The 20,966-nt window shown below is 36.7% G+C and overlaps 1 protein-coding gene across 6 annotated transcripts in view; it reads left to right on the top strand.

Annotated features, from left to right (window-relative positions):
- LOC104599139 (Peptidase C13 family) overlaps nucleotides 1–20,015 on the top strand; it is a 48,496-nt gene extending 28,481 nt beyond the window's left edge. For all 6 annotated transcript variants that reach the window (XM_010261533.3, XM_010261532.3, XM_088898225.1 and 3 more), the window contains 8 exons: nucleotides 4,575–4,804; nucleotides 5,579–5,636; nucleotides 10,284–10,361; nucleotides 10,523–10,611; nucleotides 15,618–15,699; nucleotides 19,148–19,333; nucleotides 19,415–19,557; nucleotides 19,672–20,015. In XM_010261533.3, coding sequence (XP_010259835.1) covers nucleotides 4,575–4,804; nucleotides 5,579–5,636; nucleotides 10,284–10,361; nucleotides 10,523–10,611; nucleotides 15,618–15,699; nucleotides 19,148–19,333; nucleotides 19,415–19,555 — 864 coding nt within the window. In that variant the 3' untranslated portion in view covers nucleotides 19,556–19,557; nucleotides 19,672–20,015. The remainder of the gene's footprint in view (nucleotides 1–4,574; nucleotides 4,805–5,578; nucleotides 5,637–10,283; nucleotides 10,362–10,522; nucleotides 10,612–15,617; nucleotides 15,700–19,147; nucleotides 19,334–19,414; nucleotides 19,558–19,671) is intronic.
- The last annotated feature ends 951 nt before the right edge of the window (nucleotides 20,016–20,966 follow it).

Genomic DNA, 20,966 nt, shown 5'->3' with positions numbered 1-20,966 from the left:
GGCGACAAATAACAGATCAGATCTTAATTGCGAATGAGTGTGTGGAGGAAATGAAAAGGTCTAGTAGGAAAGGATTCATTTGTAAATTGGATCTTGAAAAGGCCTATGATTTGGTGGACTGGGAGTTTCTATTAGAGGTTATGCGGAATGGTGGTTTTGGGGACAAGTGGTGTAGTTGGATCTTTGGGTGTATCAGTACTTGTCACTACTCTATTCTGGTAAATGGTACGGTGAGGGATTTTTTTCCAGCTTGCAAGGGTGTCAGGCAAGGGGATCCACTTTCACCATTCCTTTTTACCTTAGTAGCTGATGTGATTAGTAGGATCGTTACTAAGGCTGACAACGAAGATGCCATCAGGGGTTGGAGAATAGGGAGACACCAAGTCCCCGTCACCCACCTTCAGTTTGCAGACGACCTAATGATTTTTTGTGAAGGAGGTCTTAGTGAAAAGGTAGCAAACCTAAAGGAGCTAATAAAAGGATTTGAAAGTGTCTAATTTGAGAATAAATCTGGAAAAGAGTTGCGTAGCAGGTATAAATTTGGAGGTAGGGGAGGTCGAAGCTATTGCGGAGTGTCTTGAGTGTTCCACCTCTGCTTGGCCTATGTCATATTTAGGGCTTCCTTTAGGGGCAAATCCTAGGGAGAGTAGATTTTGGACCCCAGTATTAGAAAAATTTGAGAAGAGATTAGTCTCTTGGAAGAGGAACTATATTTCTTTAGGAGGAAGAATTACCCTAATAAGAGCTACCTTGGCTAACTTACCTACCTATTATTTGTCTGTCTTTAGGATACCAGTTAGGGAAGCTAGGAAGCTGGAGAAGTTGATGAGAGACTTCTTATGGGAGCCGGGACAAGAGAAAAAGGATCACTTGGTTAATTGGGAAATTGTGTGCAGAAGTAAAGAAGAGGGGGGTTTGGGAATTGGGAGGGTAATTAGAAAGAATCAAGCTCTATTAGGGAAATGGTTGTGGAGATGGCCTTTGGAAAGAGAGAGATTGTGGCATGAGGTGGTGGGAAGCATTCATGGGAGGTCAGAGAATGGATGGGATGCTGGTGTATCGAGGCAAGCTAGCCTAGCAGCACCTTGGAAGGCTATTCACAACACCCTTCCTCAATTCCTCAATTTTATCAGGTATGAAGTTTGTTCTGGCAACTCTATCCTTTTTTGGGAGGATATTTGGGTAGGAGACTCACCGTTAAAGGATTTGTTCCCCTCGCTTTTTTCTATTTCTTTGTACAAAAAAGAGGTGGTCTCAAAATTTGTCTCACCCTTGGGAACACCCTTAGATCCTACTTGGGATTTTGGTTTTAGTAGAGGACTTAGAGATGCTGAAATTGAGTCTCTTTCTTTTTTGCTTGGGTGTCTTAATCAAGTTTGTTTGGATCCTTCCAAGCCAGATAAGAGGGTTTGGACTCCTAGACCCAATGGAACCTTCACTTGTGCTTCTTTTTTCAAGTCCATCTCTCAACTTTCTACTCACCAACCCTTTCCGTCAAAAGAATTTTGGTGTAGGCCAGTCCCCCCAAAAATTATGGCTTTTTGTTGGGAAGTTTTCCATGGGAAAGTAAACACTTTAGACAACCTACAAAAGAGAAGACCTTTTCTCTGTATTTCTCCTAATTGGTGTATGCTCTGTAGAGCTCACGGTGAGGATTGTTACTATCTAGTAGTATCTTGTCCCTTTCTGCAGACCTTTGGGCTTGGCTACTTTCGTTGTTTGGGGGTAGTTGGAGTCTACCATCAGAAGTTCACATGCTCTTCAACCATTCTACCTTTTATTGGCCTACAAAAATAGGGAGAATTATGTGGAGATGTGCTCGTGCTGCCTTGACTTGGACTCTTTGGGAAGAAAGGAATCTCAGAATTTTTCAAGATAAGGAAAGGAACAGCCAAGATTTGAAAGACTGTGTGTTAAACAGGGCAATACATTGGCTGAAGACCTTGGAAATCTTTCGTCAATTCTCCTTTAATGACATTTGGAGAAATTGGTTAGCAGTAGCAAGGTGCTCATGTTTAAAGGCCAAATCAATTACAAGCTGGTCTCCACCCGAAGGCTCAATTAAGTTGAACTTTGATGGAAGCAGCATGGGTAATCCAGGATTATCCAGAATGGGGGGTGCTTTGAGAAATGAGAAGGGAGAGATTTTGTTGCTCTACTTAGGTCCTTTGGGAATTGGGAATTCCATCAGGGCAGAACTTTTAGCTGTTGTACAAGGGGTCCAATTTGCAAACCAGCTGGGGGTACAACAACTAATAATCGAGGGGGATTCCAAAGTGGTGGTGGGTTGGTTGAAAAATTCTGAAGAGGCTATGTGGCAATACAAGAATGAAATGAAGAAATTTAGTTGGTTGACAAGGAATATGTTGGTCACTGTACAGTGGGTGGGGAGATCAGCAAATACCTTGTCAGTTGTGTTAGCTAAGCAAGGGGTAAATAGGGAAGAATTATTTTGGGCTCAGTTGTGATTCTTGTTTTTCTTTCCTAGTTTACTTGTAAGTTTCAAGGAGGGGCTGCAGCTTGCGCCTCTCACTGGAATGATGTATGAACTCACTCTAATTTGCTTCTGAATCAATAAACTTACTATTATTCATAAAAAAAAAACAACCTTCCAGAAGGTTCCTAAACAACTGTCTGGATCGAACACAACATAAACTTGCCTTGTATGATTGATAAGATCCTCTTTCATGCTTTGACCTCATAAGGATCAATCCAGAAAAAAAAAAATACAACTTGGTTTTATGACCAAGGAAGAGAAAACATAGGTGAAGGTGAAATTGCAAGAAATAAGTTGATTTGGTTCACTGTAAACCCAAGATCACCATAGAGTATTTGACTATTTTTAATTTTTAATTATTTAATACCTATAAATCACCCAAAATACAGCTCCCATATCTGAATTCTTTGATGGAAAAATCTGCAAGTAATGTCAATCCAATTGGCCAAATTGATTCCCCCAATGGAAGTCACATTGCTCCCATTCTTTGTAACTTTTCAATACTCCTGGATCAGTTGGGCACCAGAATATATCAATTCGATCTCTCCTTTAGGACTAGTTGAATTCTTGCTCTCTGGGTCTTCTAAATATCTTATATATTTATAGAAGCAGAGTTCTAAGGGGGGTGTGATATCCTATTAGGACTTCCATCCTTAAGGATTCGGGTTTCCTAGGATTGGAATCTTCCGTCCACTCTCTTTAATTTGTGTTGTGGTTTTGATTAGAAAGACTTCCTAAAATTGCAAAGGGGCCCAACTACACATTTGCAGTTAAGTCCTTAAGGGGCATTTTGCACTCAAGATGCAAGGTGCAAGGTGCAAAGAAAGGTTCATGACTTTTCAAAGCAAGGCACAAAAAATGCTAAAAAATTAAAAAAAATGCCCAAAATTCAAAAGAAAAGAAAAAAAAATATTAAACATAATATATATTGGTTGAAAATGTAAACTTAGGTGTCGTTTGGCAAGTTTTTATGGCCAAAAGACATATTGAGCTTTGTTTGGTAAGCAGCTCGGTCTACCAAGCTTTTAAAAACGCAGAAAGACCAGAAAGTTTCATTTGAAGCTTTTTGAAATTTGACATTTTCGGTCTTTTTGGGTCTTTTCATGCATGCATCTTTTCATCCTTCCAGCTTTTGGTTACCAAACGGAAAAAAACCGATTTTCAGTCTTTAGAGCTTGTTGAAGCCCAAAAGTCCAAATGCAAAGACTTGCCAAACACCGCCCTAAATTTTAAAATAAATGTTTAAAAAAAACCTATTGTCTCAAATTAAAATACATAAACATAACAAGTAAAGCATATTCAAAATGAAAATTTAAAAATAAATCAAACAAAACATATGAAACATATTCAAGCATCTCAAACTTTCAATCTCTATATTTTTCCACAATTGCATTATTTCAAATAGATAATGTGATGTTAAACATTTTGCATTGCTGATTCTTTTTTTTGGTAAAGTTGCATTCCTGATTCTACTAGCTGCCTTTGTGCCTAGCCCCTTGAGGCAAGCCCAAATAAGTCTACCTTAAGGTCTTATATTCTTAATTGCTACAAAAAATTGATTTTATAATTATAATTTTCTTTTAAAAATGTCATTTATTAGGATGAATGAATGAACAACAGCAAATAGGGGGTGAAGCACAAGGCACACCAGCAAAGTGTTGTGCCTTGGGCCTAGGCAAGGCGCATACCTTAAAATGTGCCTTGCATATGCTCTTAAACCACTGGTAATACTTTCATCGAAACTCACAAATCCATATTTATGTAGACATAATATGGGTTTGGTCTATGGGAATGGTGTTTGTGCCTGAGAAGAATGTTTAGGAAGATTTACCAAAGATTGCTTAACTAATGCGTAATTCCATAATTAGGGGATATTGCATATGGTTGTTTTCCTTCTAGATGTAGTTGTTATTCTAGCAAGCAAATCCATTTCCTATTATCTGGCAATCATATAAAATGATATGAACAGGAGAAACAAATATTCCATTGTCTCCAGCAAACATAATTTGAAGGGCTACTGTAATTTCAGGTTCTAAGTGAAACTTCTGACTGATGCTTTGATAATCCAATTTTGCAGGTAGACTATAGAGGTTATGAAGTAACTGTTGAAAATTTTTTACGGGTTTTGACTGGGCGCCATGAAACAGCTGTTCCAAGATCAAAGCGCCTTTTAAGTGATGAAGGAAGCCACATACTTCTATACATGACTGGGCATGGAGGAGATGAATTCCTCAAATTCCAGGACTCTGAAGAGCTTCAGAGTCATGATTTAGCTGATGCAGTAAAGCAAATGAAACAAAAGCGTAGGTTGGATATTGTGTTTCTTTGATCCTTTCTGCTGCTATTTGTCTGCTGTATTTCTACATTAGCTAACAAGTAGTATGTTGATTATTTTATTTTTTATTTTTTTGATCAATAACACTTTTATTAAATCATCAGTAGAAAATTTACAGGAGGAAGACAAACACACTTATCTTCCAAGAGCCACAAAGAGCCTCATGAAAGGAAAAAAGAAGACACTAAAGTTACAGCTTAGCCCAAAACAGTGAATCCCTTTCTGCACCTTGTTTAGCTAAACCGTCAGCTAGGGAATTAGCCGACCCAACATGTCTTAACTTCCATCTCCCGCACCAGCCACATGAATTTCTTCCTCTCATTGTTGTACTTCCATAAACCATTTTGATCTTTAGTCACCACCTCTGAATCCCCTTCAATTATGAGTTTCTTGATGTTCAACTCCTTAGCTTTCCGGACTCCTTCCATAACTGCAAAGATCTCAGCTCTAAGGGAGTCACCCACTCCAATTGGGCCTGAGAACATGGCAGAGATGACCCCATTTTCGTCCCTAAAAACACCTCCAACATGTGTAATTTGCAATTTCACCCCACTTCCTCAACATGTCATCCACAGTGTTATCTGTGAATAGTTCCAAAGTAGTATGTTGATTATAAGACAGACTATAGTCTTTTTTCCCTGAAGGCATGATTTTACCCATTTTTAAAATATCATGTAGTTGATAAGTTACTACATATCTTCATTTTTAAATAATGAGCTCATATACTTAACATCTTTTCTTTTAAGATTCAAGGAGCTGCTGATAATGGTAGATACTTGTCAAGCTGCTACGCTTTTTTCTCAGGTTAGTTGTTTCAAATAACTTAATTCTTCTGGTGAGTTTTGTACAAACATATTATTGAATAAGCTTGTTAGGCTCATTTCATGAATTTAATTCATGTATTGGGATAGAAGATTTAAATACCAAATAAAGGTCAATGGAGATTTTATGTATGTGTACCTCCTAATAAAGATGTGTACAAATAAGACTGAACGGATTTCAGGAGAATTAAATGATTCAATGATATGATCAAATAATAGTACTATGGTTTGGAAGTAACAGTATTTACTTGGACGCTAAGTGGAGTTGTGTTGAATCAAGAGTAGACAGTGTCTTCAATATGGATGTTTTATTCTGATTTTTTTGATAAATGCCAATCAACGTTATAAATTATAGAACATAACAGTACATATTTGCAAAACCCCTTTTAGAGAGATAGGCTCTGCTCTTTTTTTCAATTGCAATTGCTCCCAATGTGCCCAAAACATTTATGTTTCCCCACCCCTTGCTTAGCTAATTCATCTGCCATTCTATTAGCAATCCCTCTTTGCTAAACTAGTTCTCATTTCAAGATCTTGAGTTAGCCACTTGAATTATTTTTTAATTCACTCCTATATTGCCATAAATGGTCTCTCTATGCTTGAATTACTGTTTTTTTGGTAATAAATAAAAACGAAAATTTATTCATAGCAAGGATAAGGGATTACAGTAAAAGGTGATAAATTATCACCCAAAATAAAAAAAGAAAAACTCAATACCCTCAATACAACTTTTGGAGATAGAACTTTGAACCCCCACCAGGTTTTTACAAAAAATGAAGTCTCCCCCTAGCTTCTCACAAACAACCACCCGTTCAAACACTCGCACCCATCACCAAACCTGAATCATTCTTAATTACTAATTTCTTAATGTTGATGTTTTACTTTGTTTCTGCACATAAAAGGTGAAGCCAATAAGATGGGAATTGCTGAGGGCTTTGCTTGGAGAAATAGAAAGAACATGTATAACACAGGCAAAATCTAAAAAGATATTACATGAAGCTTAAAACAGTGGGTTTTGTTTTTACCTTCCCTTTAAAACAGTGGGTTTTGTTTTTACCTTCCCTTTAAAACAGTGGGTTTTGTTTTTACCTTCCCTTTAAAACAGTGGGTTTTGTTTTTATCTTCCTAGTGGCTTGGTTAACAAGGTTACAAGTTACTTTGTAGCTTGTGAGAAACGAAAGTTTTCCTCCATAGCTTGGGTCTGATGTGCTGGGGTGGTGAGGAATTTGCTTGGAGAAATAGAAAGAACATGTATAACAAAGGCAAAATCTAAAAACATATTACATGAAGCTTAAAACAGTGGGTTTTGTTGTTACCTTCCCTTTAATTAGTATCTTCCTAGTGGCTTGGTTAACAAGGTTACAAGTTACTTGTAGCTTGTGAGAAATGAAAGTTTTCCTCCATAATTTGGGTCTGATGTGCTGGGGTGGTGAGGAATTTGCTAGGAGGGCCTTCAAAGAATTTGAAAGAAAAAAAGAGGAAGATAAAATGAAGAAAAAAACTCAGATGGAAAGGAACAAGGAATGGGATGAGGAATTCTCGAATCAAGAGAATGAGTTCACAGATGAAGACTGATGTGGGCATCTGGAAGGGTTCTTGTGCTTGATTTGATTGGGGGTGGCTTATAGTTTTGTCATTTTTTTGGGTTCTTTGTATTGGTCTATCTCGTGATATTTTTTGGGTTTGCTGCGGGTTCTCCTTGCTTATGGTGATGTCTTATCACCTCCTGCTGTACTTTATATTTTCTTAATGAAGTTTTATTTGATTCTTCAAAATCATTTTCCTCCATAGCTGGCATTTGAAAGGGCTAAGCAGAAGAGTAGAAGTTGTATGGGAAACATTTGGGGGGAGAGGACAGCTTGAATAGGTGGGCACCTAGGCGACAAGGCGTCCTTGGAGGCTTGCCTTGCCCAGTTTCCAGGCAGTTTTGTTATACTGTCTTATAAAATACTTTTTATATTGTTATTTTTTGAGATTATAATTATAAAATAGACACTATTAAACAAAAATATTTATTTTTGTGTTTATAAACTAATTTATTTGTATTATTTTCTTATTTCTTAGGATTTAGTCAACACAAACATCGCTAACTGCTGTATTGAACCCTCATAGACTTCAAAATCTGAACCAATAAGTAGGGGAAGAACTTAAAATTTTGTCTAATCAACACATTTCTTCTTCCACATCTTCTTTTCTTTTCTTCTTTTTCTATAACAAAAATAGGGGTTCAGCCCCTATATTTTTTGAATTTTCTTTTCTTTCTTCTTTTTCTTCTCATAAATATGTTGATTTTCTAGACTTAAACATGAAGTTTATAATTTTGTTATGAAAATTATGGATAGTTATTAAGGAAAGATGGTTATAGAACCTAGGGAACTACCCTAGGATATGTGGATTTTACTTAAAAAAATCCATCGCCTAGGCGATAAGGCGTCCCCCTATGGCCTAGCCTCGCCTTGGCACCTTGAAAACTATGTAACAGATCTTTTAAAGGAAAAGATACAACTCTCCTTTTTTGATTGTGAGAACCTATTTATAAATTGTAATTCCTGACATATACCATATGATCATAAATCCCCATTGTACATAGCTTTTATGTGCATGAGTGCTATTTTTTTTTTATATATATTCTGAAGGGCTACACAATGGGGGTAGCCCATCCCCCAACCCAGGTGCAGGCGGGATTCAATCCCAAGTCTTCGCTACAACCAGCAGGAGACCTTACCAACCAGCTGGTTGGCACCTTGCATGAGTGCTAATTTTTTGTTATCATTTGGCCATGTGATATGAAACCCATACTTTATCTTCCCAAAAAAGAACAGAAAAAGTTTTCCAGGGTACTGATTATCATAGTTTTCAAGGCGAGAATAGGCTATGGAGGGGGGGTGCCTTGTCACCTAGGCAATGGAAGTAAAAAACATAGATCCTAGGGTAGTTCCCTAGGTACCATAACCATATTTCCTTAATAATTATTCATAATTTTCATAAGAAAAGTATAAAGTTCATGTTTTAAAGTATAGAAAGTAAACATATTCATGAGAAGAAAAAGAAGAAAGAAAGAAAATTGAAAAAAATATAGGGGCTGAACCCTTATTTTTGTTATAGTAAAAGAAGAAAAGAAAGTAGAAGATATGGAAGAAGAAAATGTGTTGATTAGACAAATTTTTAAGTTCTACCTTATTGGTTCATTTGAAGTCTTTGAGGGTTCAATACAGCATTTTAGCAATGTTTGTGTTGAATAAATCCTAACAAATAGGAAAATAATAAAAAGAAATTAGCGCATAAACACACAAAATGAACATTTTAGTTTAATAATGTCTATTTTATAATTATAATCTCAAAAAATAAAGAATAAAAAGTATTTTATAATGGAAAGTACAAAACTGCTTGGTGGTTAGTTGTGGCGAACCTCCAAGGGTGCCTTGTCGCCTAGGCATCGCCTTGACAACTATGCTGATTATATAGAATTTTCTCTATCATGATTAGTCATCACTCTTTGTAATTGCTATAGAAATGATGTGATTGCTATAGTAGTCAAGGTGATGGTCGCTTTGCTTAATCAAATACCTATTTTGTACATGGCACTATGAAAAACTTTTATATTCTTTGTTTTTTTATGTTATAATAACTAAATAGATATCACTAAACAAAAATATCCATTTTGTGGATTTATATACCAGTTTCTTTTTATTATTTTCTTATTTGTTAGGTTTCAATCAATACACATGTTGGTTTATATACTGTCTTGAACCTTCACAGACTTCAAAACCTGAACCAATAAGTAAGGAAGAACTTAAAATTCTGTCCAATCAACACATTGTTCTTCTTTATGTATCCAGTGACCAGGGTGGGCCTTGGCACAATGGTTGGGTTGCTCTATTGCAACCTGAGTGACCAGGGTTCGAATCTTGGAAACAGCCTCTCTGTATGTCCAGGGTAAGGCTGCGTACATCTGTCCCTCCCTAGACTCCGCATTGGTGGGAGATTCATGCACGGGGCTGCTCTTTTTATCAACACCATCATCATCTACTGTTTTTTTCCCTTTTCCTAGACAAAAATAGGTCCTGAGCCCCTATATTTTCTGATCTTCTTATGAATTTTCTTCTCATAAATATGTTGAGGTTTTTTGTGCTTTTATATGTAGCTTATCAATAATTACCATTGAAAGATGGTTGCTAGGCAACTATGCACTCCCCTATTGCTTAGCTTCGCCTTGGCACCTTGAAACTTGGTGATTGCTCTTGCTCTCTTTCTTCCTCTTCTTTTGTTGTCAAGATCATAGCCAATATTACAAAATAGCTAGATGAACTGACAGGTTAGAGGTATTTTGCCTGCCTTTTACATAGTAATAAACCAAATAATTGCTACAAAATTCAAAGGACAAACTACACTGCATCCCTAGATAACTCTTACATGTGTTTCAAACCAACCATCTGACGTATTTTTAACCTCTAGTTTTGTAATTGAACTGTCATTGGTGAGCTAAATTGAACTTCTGGCTTCTCTTTTGATATCAATGAGTGTTAACTGTGGTCCTTTTAGTGAATATTTGATCTAATCAGTTTATTCAAAACAGAAATTGAACATGGTTTTCCTGCATAAAATTCATTAAACTTGTTGAAATTGACAGCTTCATTCACCTGGGGTTTTGGCAATCGGAAGTAGCATGAAAGGAGAAAATTCATACTCACATCATCTGGACTCCGATGTAAGATAGGATTCTTATTACTAGTCCTTTCACTGGAATATACTGGATACATGATTAATAAATTTAACCTACACATTGTTGTCATATATATTTTTTTTCTTTAGCAATCTATGACTTTGATGCCATTCTTAAATTTTAATTCTATTTGTTTCTGGATTCAGGTTGGCGTGTCTGTTGTGGATCGCTTTACCTTTTATACCCTTGCATTCTTTGAGAGGTTAAATATGTACAACAATGCTTCATTGAGCAGGTAATAGTATATCCCGATCAACAATTAGGGAAATGGTGAAGGCAATAGTGCTGGATGTCCCAGCCTTCTTTTTTGCTTTTATATGAGCTTCAAAAAACTCTAGAAACTCCAATTGAATTGAGAAAACCCATGCCCCAAGTTTCCTAACCAAACTCTCCTACTAGTTAGTTAGGATAAGTTCTAATCTAACTAGAACTTTGATTTCCAACAAACCAGCCCCAAGAATCTTTTTTTTTTTCTTTTTGAATAACAGAAACTTATTTATTATATTAATAAAGAAAGTGTACAAAGGGGATAAGGGGAGAGATAAACTCTCTTAACTCTCCTAAATACAAACAACAAAATTACAATATAGCCCAAAATAAATGATCCTTTCCCACCCCCTTCTTTGCTATTGTATCAGCAAATGAATTAGCATTCCTTTCCACTCATTGCACATTGATTTTCATTCTCCGAAACAGCCAAGTACTCCTTCTATTATTAATATAGCATCAACATCCAACCTCTTCCTTCTTCAACTACTCAATAACTTACTTTGAGTCCCCCTCAATTACTAGCATTTGAATGTTCAGCTCTCTAGCCCTTTGAAGACCTTCCAACACAGCCATTATTTTAGCCCTCAAAGAATCTCCAACACCAATCGATCCTGAGTAGACAACAATGATTCTTCCATCAAAATTCAGCTTAATAAAGCCACATGGAGGAGGGGACCAAGTTGGTCTTACCACACCCTTACTAGGAGTTGAGTCAACAACAACTTACCAATTCCTCACCAAATCCAAATCATCTACAAGGATTCCTTCAAAAATAACAAGAGACTTCACCTAGTGGATCACCCTAATTGTAATGATTTCAATTACGACATCCATACTTCTCTCCTTCTCAAGAAAGATCCTCTCGTTCCTTTCATCCCATGCTATCCAACACACAACCACCCTTGTACATCGCCATAAATATCTTTCCCTCTTCTTCAACCAACTAACAAAGCTAGAGGCAAACAAGCATCGCTTTGGCGGGGGGTTCCACTTGCACCCAAACAAAGAGAAAAACCATTCCCATATTGTTGCAATAAAAAGGCAAGAAATTAATAAGTGGTAGCAAGACTCACCATTAGCCTTACAAAGAAAACATCGGTTAGGGGATAAACACCAATTTGGTCTTTTTCTTTGAAGAAAATTGAAAGTGTTAATTCTCTCCAGATAGGCTTCCCAACAAAGAGCATCCACACGAGGTGAGATAGGCTTGCTCCAAACCTCCTTAACAGGAAAAGGTGTTCCCAGACTATCCCTTTCAATGGGATCCAAAAAACAAAAAAAAAAAAAAAAACAACCTTTGGAGAATAGACACAACAACATTCATTGCCAACTCACAAAGCCCTCTCCTGAATCCCAAGTCCTAGTCAAACCCAGGTGGCAAATTGGAAGGCACAATGAAAGAAGAAATAGGCTCATCCTTACAACTGGAAATGACATAGAGAGAGAGGGAAATAGCTCCTTCAAAGGAGAATTATCCAAACCACACATGATCCCAAAAATTGACACAATTTCCAAAATAGGGATTATACCTGACAAATGGCAAGGATGGTAAAATTGCATGGATGGACTTATAGGGAGAAGGAGAAGCTCTAGAGGCCCTAGCCAAAATCCAAGAATCCAAGCCATCCACCGCAAGCTCATGAATACTGATGATAACTTTTCTCCATAGCTTGTCTCTATCCTAGGTAATCTCTGCTTCCATTTCCCTAACAAAGCAACATTCCTCTCCTAGATGTTCCCAATCCTAATGCACCAAACTTCTTGCTTTTGTAACCACTTCCCACCTTACTCTAGGGTCTTTCTTCTCCTCACTTGGCTCCCAAAGAAAGTCTCTCATCAAATTTTCAATTTTCTACTTACCCCTTGAGGAATCCTAAGCACTGACAAAATATACGTGGGCAAGTTAGCAAGAGTAGACCTAATAAGCGTAATTCTTCCCCCATAGAGATAAGTAACTCTTCCAAGATGTTAGCTTCTTTGTGAACCTTTTAACCACATGATTCCAAAAATTACTTTTCCTCGAATTATCCCCCAACAATAACCCCAAATAGGTCAAAGGCTATTGAGCCACCTCACAACCCAAAACCTATGTACTCTCTTCAATCTCCCTCTCATTCAAATTAATACCCACAAGGCAACTTTTATCAAAATTAATTTTTAGGTTAGATATCTGCTCAAAAACTTGGACCAACATCTTCAAATCCTTACCACCCACGATTACCACCTTCACAAAATAAAATAGTATCATCAACAAATTGTGAGTGAGTAAGAGGCACCTCATTCCTATCTACCTTTCCAACCCCTCACCAAAATCCTATTATCAGCCCTAGTCACAAGTTTTGCAAACACGTCAATAGTCAATGTGAACAAAAAGGGCAACAGGGGATCCCCTTGTCTAAGACCTCTTAACACTAGAAAGTGGTCCACCGTCCACCATAGATCTATTCACCAAAATCGAATAATGACAAGTCTTAATGCACCCTACGATCCATTTGCACCACCCATCACCAAACCCAAAATTCCTCATTACCTCGAGCAAAAAACCCCAATCCACCAAATCATAAGCCTTCTCTAGATCCAATTTGCAAATGAAGCCCTTGTTTCTAATCATTCTCATCTCAACACTTTCATTAGCAATTAGAATTTGATCAATAATTTGGTTGTCCTTTACAAAGAAAGTATGTTCTTGGGAATAGAAGTTGCAAGGTCGAGGCATGATGTTAACTTGTGCCAAAGAAAGTATGTTCTTGACTTGCTAGAGGAGACATGACTATTGGATGCCAACCTAGTTGAAACACCTATGGAACCAAATGTCAAATTAAGTACTAATGCAAGTGAAGAGTTTGAAGATCTTGGGAGATATAGAAGGTTATTAAGTTAAACTACCTGACTATTACTCTGCTAGATATCATTTGTGGTTATTGTGGTAAGCCAGTTTATGCAGAATCCTTGGATCTGGGATGTAGTTCTAAGGATTGTGCGATGTGTGCAGGGAGCTCTAGGTCATGGTTTGTTTTACAAAACAGAAGGGAGTCTTGAGATAGAAGGTTACATAGATGCTAGTTGGGTTCTCTCAGTATCTGACAAAAGATCCATTATAGGGTATTGTACCTTTCTTGGAGGGAATCTGGTAACATGGAAGAGCAAGAAATAGAATGTAGCAGCAAATAGTGTTGAAGCTGAATATAGAGCCATGGCACACACTGCATGTGAACTAGTGAGGTTGAATAATCTCTTGCAGGAGATGGGATACTCAATTGACAGCCTTATGAAGTTATACTGTGACAACCAAATTGTAGTCCGCATTTCTTCTAATCCAGTTTTCTATGAGAGAAAAAACACATAGAAGTTGATTGCCACTTTATAAGAGAAAGGTCACTTAGGGGAGTGATAAGCACAATACATGTGAATTCAGGAAATCAGTGGGCAGATTTGTTTACAAAAGGGTTGAATCGGGAAAGAGTGGATTACATATGTTACAAGCTGGGATTATATGACATATAGTCATCAGCTTGAGGGGGAATGTTAGAGTTGGCGGTCAAGAGGACACTTTATTCTTTATATTCTGTTATTAATAGTTGCTTTGTCTCTTTTATCTCAATTTAAGTTCTGTTTCCCATACTTAATTAGGGACATAAGAGTCTTTGTATATCAAAGTTCAAAACATATATATAAGAAAGTGGTTGGCTGGGAGAGGGTGATTTTTCTTTCCAGCCGTTTCTCTGTATTTTCTTCTCTTTCTCTCCTTTATTTTTTCTCTCCTGTTTCTTACCTAGAACTGAACCAGTGCTAACCAAAACATTAACATAATCCATAAAGTTATGTGGTGTATCTAGGAAGAGCACAACAGAAGAAATTTTGAGAATAAATTGACTAGGTTAGAAACTCTTAGAGGGAGAATCTTTTCTTGTGTTTTCTATTGGTTGCTCGCCTCTAATCAGTTTAAAGGCGTCAGCTATGGTGACCTTGACTGGAACTTGGTAGAAATTCTGCATTCTTCTTATGTTGACAGTCTACCTGGCCATCCTCTCACTTCCAAGCTGGAGTAAGATTTCATCCTGATGTTTGATGGCAACTGCAGATCGCAATCTCAGGTCTTCTTCTCTCAGCTGGTAATTGGTATAGGGGGAGGCTTATTTTGAACAGAGCTGGTAATGTTATTTGGACTTATAATTGGCTGGTTGTCTCTGCTGATGCATTTGAAGCTTAAGTTAGGGCTGTGCTGACTGGCTTGAGTATTGCCAAATCAGTCCAATCAATTCTCGTTATTAAGGGGGACTCCAGTAATTCTATTGGCTGAGCAATCCATTTTGATAAGGGGCCCTTGGAGGCTGGCCCATCTTTACAATTAGATTGGCAAGCTATGTTCCTCTTCCTGCTTTTTTAGATGGATATCAAGGGAGCTGAATTCTATCGCTGATTTTTTTACTAAAACAGGGGTGGATTGGACTTTTTTGTACAGTGCAGACACAATGCCTATGTAATTTCGGTGGTCCTTTGGCTTTGTTTTGTTCTTTTTGTGCTCATTTTGTGCATCCTCTCATGTACATCCTCCCCTTCCCCTTTTTTTGCTCAACGAATGATAGATGTTACCTCTTCTCCACAAAAAAAAAAAAGGTTCAATGGGTACAAAGATCAGCCAACAGCTTGGCTGATAGGCTAGCAAGCAACCGATGTTTTGGGCTCAATCATAAAATACTTCAATTGGGGTGACATGGCAGAGGCTATTTTCACAAAATACTATTTAATAGAAACCCCGTAACCTCTTGTAATTTTTTGATAATTAATGAATCTATTGCATTCTGTTACTGATTAAAAAAATTATGTTTTTTATGTTTCAAATACATAACCAAGATTTGCCTTAGCTATCTGGCCCTTTGTTCTGCTTCAATTGTTCTTTACTAGAGCACGTTATCTTGTCCCAGATTTCATCATTGGATCTTATCTATCCCTTCTTTGGATTTTATGCAGTCTTTTCAATTCATATAATCCAAGCCTATTGATGTCCACTGCATATTACCGAACAGATTTATACAAACGGCCACTGGACAAGGTTAGTATGAAGTTATGGGTGGTTTATTCAGATGGTTTCTACATCATTTAAGTGCTAATTCTTGTAGCTTGAGATGGTCCATACCCAACCCAGAAAAGGGGTTGGATTGGATCATTGGGTTGGGTCAGGTTGAAGTTTGTGTTATGGTTAAAGGCTGAGCCCTTGTGCAACCTAACCCAACCTGGACCTGACACATCTTCAATTTGTATGTATAATTAATATATAAATGTGTATTTATATATTTATGCATGCAATTATGCATCCCTGTGTAAATGCATCAACAATTTTAAGTTTGGAGACAAATTTCTAGTCCAGCGTAAATTCAGTACTCCTAAAGCATTTTTGTTCTTGTACATATATTAATGCTAAAATTGTTAAACCTTAATCCACTAATCTAAGTCTAAGAAATAAGAACAGTTTACATAATGAAGTTAAGAAACCGGGCCAACCTGAGCTCAACCCAACCCAAAAAGGTTGGGTTGGGGGTTCAATAACTCGGGTTGGGTTAGGGTTGACCTCAACCCGACCCAACCCCACCTAACTTGCACAGTTGCACCCCTACTTGAGACCCAAGAGTCTCATTTTTTATTAAGAGCTTACCAATATTTTATTTGATAATTGCACTAGCTTTTATCTATGACGCCCACATATGGATATGGGAAAAGCGGACATGACTATCCATTTCCTAAGATCCCGGACACAGTCGTGAGCTCAGATATCCCATTTAACATGCTTGCATACTGCTTTTTGCATTTAGTTTTTGATGCTTAAGTTTCATTTCTCAATCTTCTCAAATTAAATTAAAACTTCTTGAACAGACTTTTTTTATCATATGACTAGTGGGTCCCCGTGCGATGTATGGGAAAACCCGATTTAATGTGGTGATAAAAGAGGTTAAAAGGAAATGTAAACCGTTCATCATTTGCCTCCGGAAAAGAATAATGGGAGAAATTATAAATTAACGTAAGTCAGAATATATTGATGCAGAAGGGGCACCATGACATTTTCCTTTGGACCAGGCTGGTTTGTATCAGTTTTTTTCTTCATGCGGCTACAGAAAGGGGCCAGTCCATCCCCCAAATCCATAACCCCCCAATCCTTATGGCTATGGGATTTGATCTCAAGTCTCCCCTACAAAGTCAGAGAATCTAACTGAGCCACCATCAGTTTGTTGGTTTGTGTTTTCCTAGTTATTATATATTTTTATTGAATAATTTTTTTAATCTAATAAGATTTATCAAAAAAGATTCTAATCTAATAAGTAGAATATTTAATTAGTATATTTAATAAATAGTAAGCACCCATGCAATGCACTTGGCAAAAAGATTAATTACTTAAATTAAATTACTTAGGTAGTCTTTAAGGCAATCCACTGGCACCGAAGATGGAACCATTGTATAAGAGTAAAAAATGAAACATCCCATATTCCCATGCATGTTAGTAGTCCCATCTTACCCTAACATGAATTGGATGCAAATTGAGTTGAACTTTTTCTTTTTTTTTTTTTTTCTAGGCCAGGTGTGTCGAGAAAAACTCTTCTATCTTATCTATTTATAATTGTTCTTCCTTGGTAGTTTTGATAGTATGAGGCCATAATCTAACACCAAATATGTTAATTCTAGTCGTCTTGTGGTTAATTACTAAAACATCAATCAATAGCTTAGTTGGTTTTGTCGAGTAGATTGATGTTTTATGAAGAGGTCTAAATATGAAGTGGCCTAGCGAGAGTGGTCATGTGCTGATTTCCTACTTTACCAAAAAAATATTAAAAATGCAAGGTGAATAAAAGAGGTTGTACATTGTGTACCTTATTGTTGACCAATTTACTTTGAAGTTAAAGTTAATATTAATCTCAAAGAATTAACATTTTCTTTAAGAATGTTTTATTAGTTAATGAAGGTAATTAAGTTAACTTAATTAGTCAACTCATTTAAATTATAATTCATTAGTTATTGAAATTAAGTTATGAATTTAACTAATCAGTCAAACTTAATTATTGTTAATTTATTAAGTAGTATTCATTTAATTTATTTAAAGTGAACATATTTAACTTACTAATTTAAATAAACCCATTGAAGTAACTTAATTACTCATTCAACTTAATTCCCCACTTTCCATAAGAAACCACCTTGGCACCCCAGCTCATCAATAAGAGAAAGGAAACGTCTTTCCAATCAACTCCCCAAAATTCAAAAACGTGTGGGATGAGACTCTATGAGATGTGCACCAATCAAAACAAAGAGAGTATTTTAGGAGAAAATGGTAGATAGAGATATTTTAGGTGAGAGAGATTTTAGGAATTGATTGGGAAGCGGGGTAATATGATACGTGACTAAGAGAACATATCTTAGGAGAGGAATTCTAAAAGTATTTTTAGGTAATTGGGTTGGGAATAAATAGAGAGAGCTTGTTGACTTAGCATAATGAGAGTGGCGGGAGGAGGAAAGCAGAGAGAGTCAAGGAGAGAGCAGTGTGGGGGGTTTGGAGCAAGGAGAGGCTCTCTAACGTGGACGACCTTGCTTTATATATATATATATATATATATATATATATATATATATTAGATTTGTTAAAGTATATCATTTTCCATATTTTAACATGTTAACACTAGGGTGTATGATATAATGATAATGTGCATGCAATATTTGGTTTCCTATCAGGTCTCTACCATGTCTGACACAACTATCCTAGGGATGAGAAGTTGAGAACAAGTATCGAAGCATCATAGGTTATTAGATAGCATTCTTTCATATACTGATATCAATTTTGTTTCATTTGTCTTGTCTTTATCCCCCTGTTGTTGACCATGTCCGAGTCTCATGACTGTGATGCATCTAACCTAGCTTCTCCATATCGGAGCCCTTTGCATTTCTAGTCTTTAGACTTTATTTTCCTTTGCAATCTCAGAATACTGAGGCAACATCTAATTAATGCATGTCACCCTTAGCTGATTAGGAACATTGTTATTAATTACAGTAATAAATAAGCACTGTGGAACCTACACAAATATTCCAGATAAACAGTGGGGATGTATGGGTGGAGGCAACATATATAATTACAGCACTGTGGGATCCACACAAATATTCCAGATAAACAGTGGGGATGTACGAGTCTCTTGACTGTGATGCGTCTAACCTAGCTTCACCAGACCGGAGCCCTTAACATTTCTAGTCTTTAGACTTTATTTTCCTTTGCAATCTCAGAATACTGAAGCAACATGTAATTAATGCATGTCACCCTTAGCTGATTAGGAACATTGATATTAATTACAGTAATAAATAAGCACTGTGGGACCCACACAAATATTTCAGATAAGCAGTGGGGATGTATGGGTGGTAGGTGGAGGCAACATAAATTTACACAATCACCTCAGTATTCTCCTTGTATTCTAAACTTATTTGATGAATAGTTGAATACTAAGGTAACTTTTCATAGACTTCACTTGTAGGTGCCTGTGACAGATTTCTTTGGCTCAGTGATGGAAACGATTCACACAGACTCAGCATATAGAGGCTTCTCAGTCAAAGGCACTGACAAAGCTGAAATTAAAGCACCATTAAATCTAAAAGCTAGCCAGGCAGAGAGAAGAGCATTAAGTGCATACCATCAAGACCAAATAAGTGACTTCAACAAGGTAAAGTTTTCTATTTCACCATATTCCCTCATCTTTTTTGTGATAGTTTGACTTTTTATCTATGTAACATAAATTCTGCAGGAGGTTTGTTCTTTCCACTGCATATGGAGCACCTTGCACAAGACAGTAGTGGAAAAAATAGAAGATGCTGATACCTTTGTGAACTACGGATTGGTAGTCATAATTCCGTTAGTGGCAGCTAGCACTTGGTTGTGGCGATGAAGGTCTGAATCTAACGTGTGTTTATCTTATGTTACTCATTATTCAAGTACATATGCTTTTTTTGTCTTGATTGGGGGCTTTCGATGGTTTATTTTTTTGTCTTGTTTTCTTTATAGATCTCTATCCTAGTAAACAAGACAGAACTCTTGAGCATAAGTAGCATCTGTTGTTCGGTGGAGTTCTGGCCATCTTCAAGTGCACTCAAATGCCCAATTTAGATTCTGTTGGAGAAAGTTCAACTTCACATGAACAGGCTAGTTGAAGTGGAAGGTTGATTGATGTCTAGTTCACATGGACAGGCCAATCTATATCTATTTATTAAAACTGAATGTACAAGCTGGTACTTTCATGCTTTAGGCATTTATCTTTTCTTTCTGTTTTTTTTTTTTGAATTTTTCTAATTTTAAAATTGAACAAAACAACACACCATAAAATCTATTTTTCTCATTAACTCCTTTAACTCTTTCTTACAATAACTCATGCCACTAATTCTCTTTTCTCTCCATTACTCCACTAATTCATTAACTATAGATGTATTTATATTAAATTATAATTATTACTAAAAAAATAATTATATTGAAATGGAGATGTGTCAATAGGATGAACAGTAGAGAGTTTAGCACCACCAGGTGTCATTGTGTCAAAGAATGAATTCGACCCCCACCCTCAAAGAGCCTTTATTATATTATGAATGTTTACAAGTAAGCTCGTATCGTATGAGCATAAAGAATTTACAAAAAGTCCTTATGGGCTAAAAGGATTACAAGAATGCCCTTATAGGGCTAAAAGAGAAAAATAAAGTAAGAAAAGATACAATACAATAGGCTATAACATTAGAATACATTAATACTCTCTACACTCCTCTCAAACTAATGTTAAGTCATAAGCATCAAAATTTTTGCCCACAAGAAATAGATGTCTTGCCTTCGTCATGGCCTTGGTAAAAATGTCATCAATTTGCATAAAGTGACAATTTGCCTTTGTCATGGTAAAAATGACATCAATTTGCCTTCGTCATGGCCTTGGATAAAGTGACAATTCAGCATAAGGAGTCAAAGTAAGAAGATGAACATCGAGATCATCAAAGAGGGATTATAGTCAAACAATTTCACTATAGACAAATGACAAGTTCTATACTTCGCTTCTGTAGAGGACTTGGAGACTGTTGTCTCTTGCATTTCCAAGAAATTAAGGGAATCACCCATGAAGACACACTACCTTATAGTAGAGCGTCTGGTGTCGAGACAATTTGCCCAATCACCATCAACATAGGCCCGCAATTGAATAAAAGAGGAGGTTGAAAAGAATAGGCTTTGGGATAATGTGTGTCAGTACCTGATTTTTGCTTGGTCTATCGCCTGAACTTACAATTTACCCCAAGCATCCAATCAAACCCATCCAACCTCTCTGA

The sequence above is a fragment of the Nelumbo nucifera genome, chromosome 2, assembly GCF_055504915.1.
Source record: "Nelumbo nucifera cultivar China Antique chromosome 2, China Antique-T2T, whole genome shotgun sequence".
NCBI classification, from domain to species: Eukaryota; Viridiplantae; Streptophyta; class Magnoliopsida; order Proteales; family Nelumbonaceae; genus Nelumbo; species Nelumbo nucifera.
Note: the sequence above shows the minus strand (reverse complement) of the source record. Positions and strands in the feature narration are given on the sequence as shown.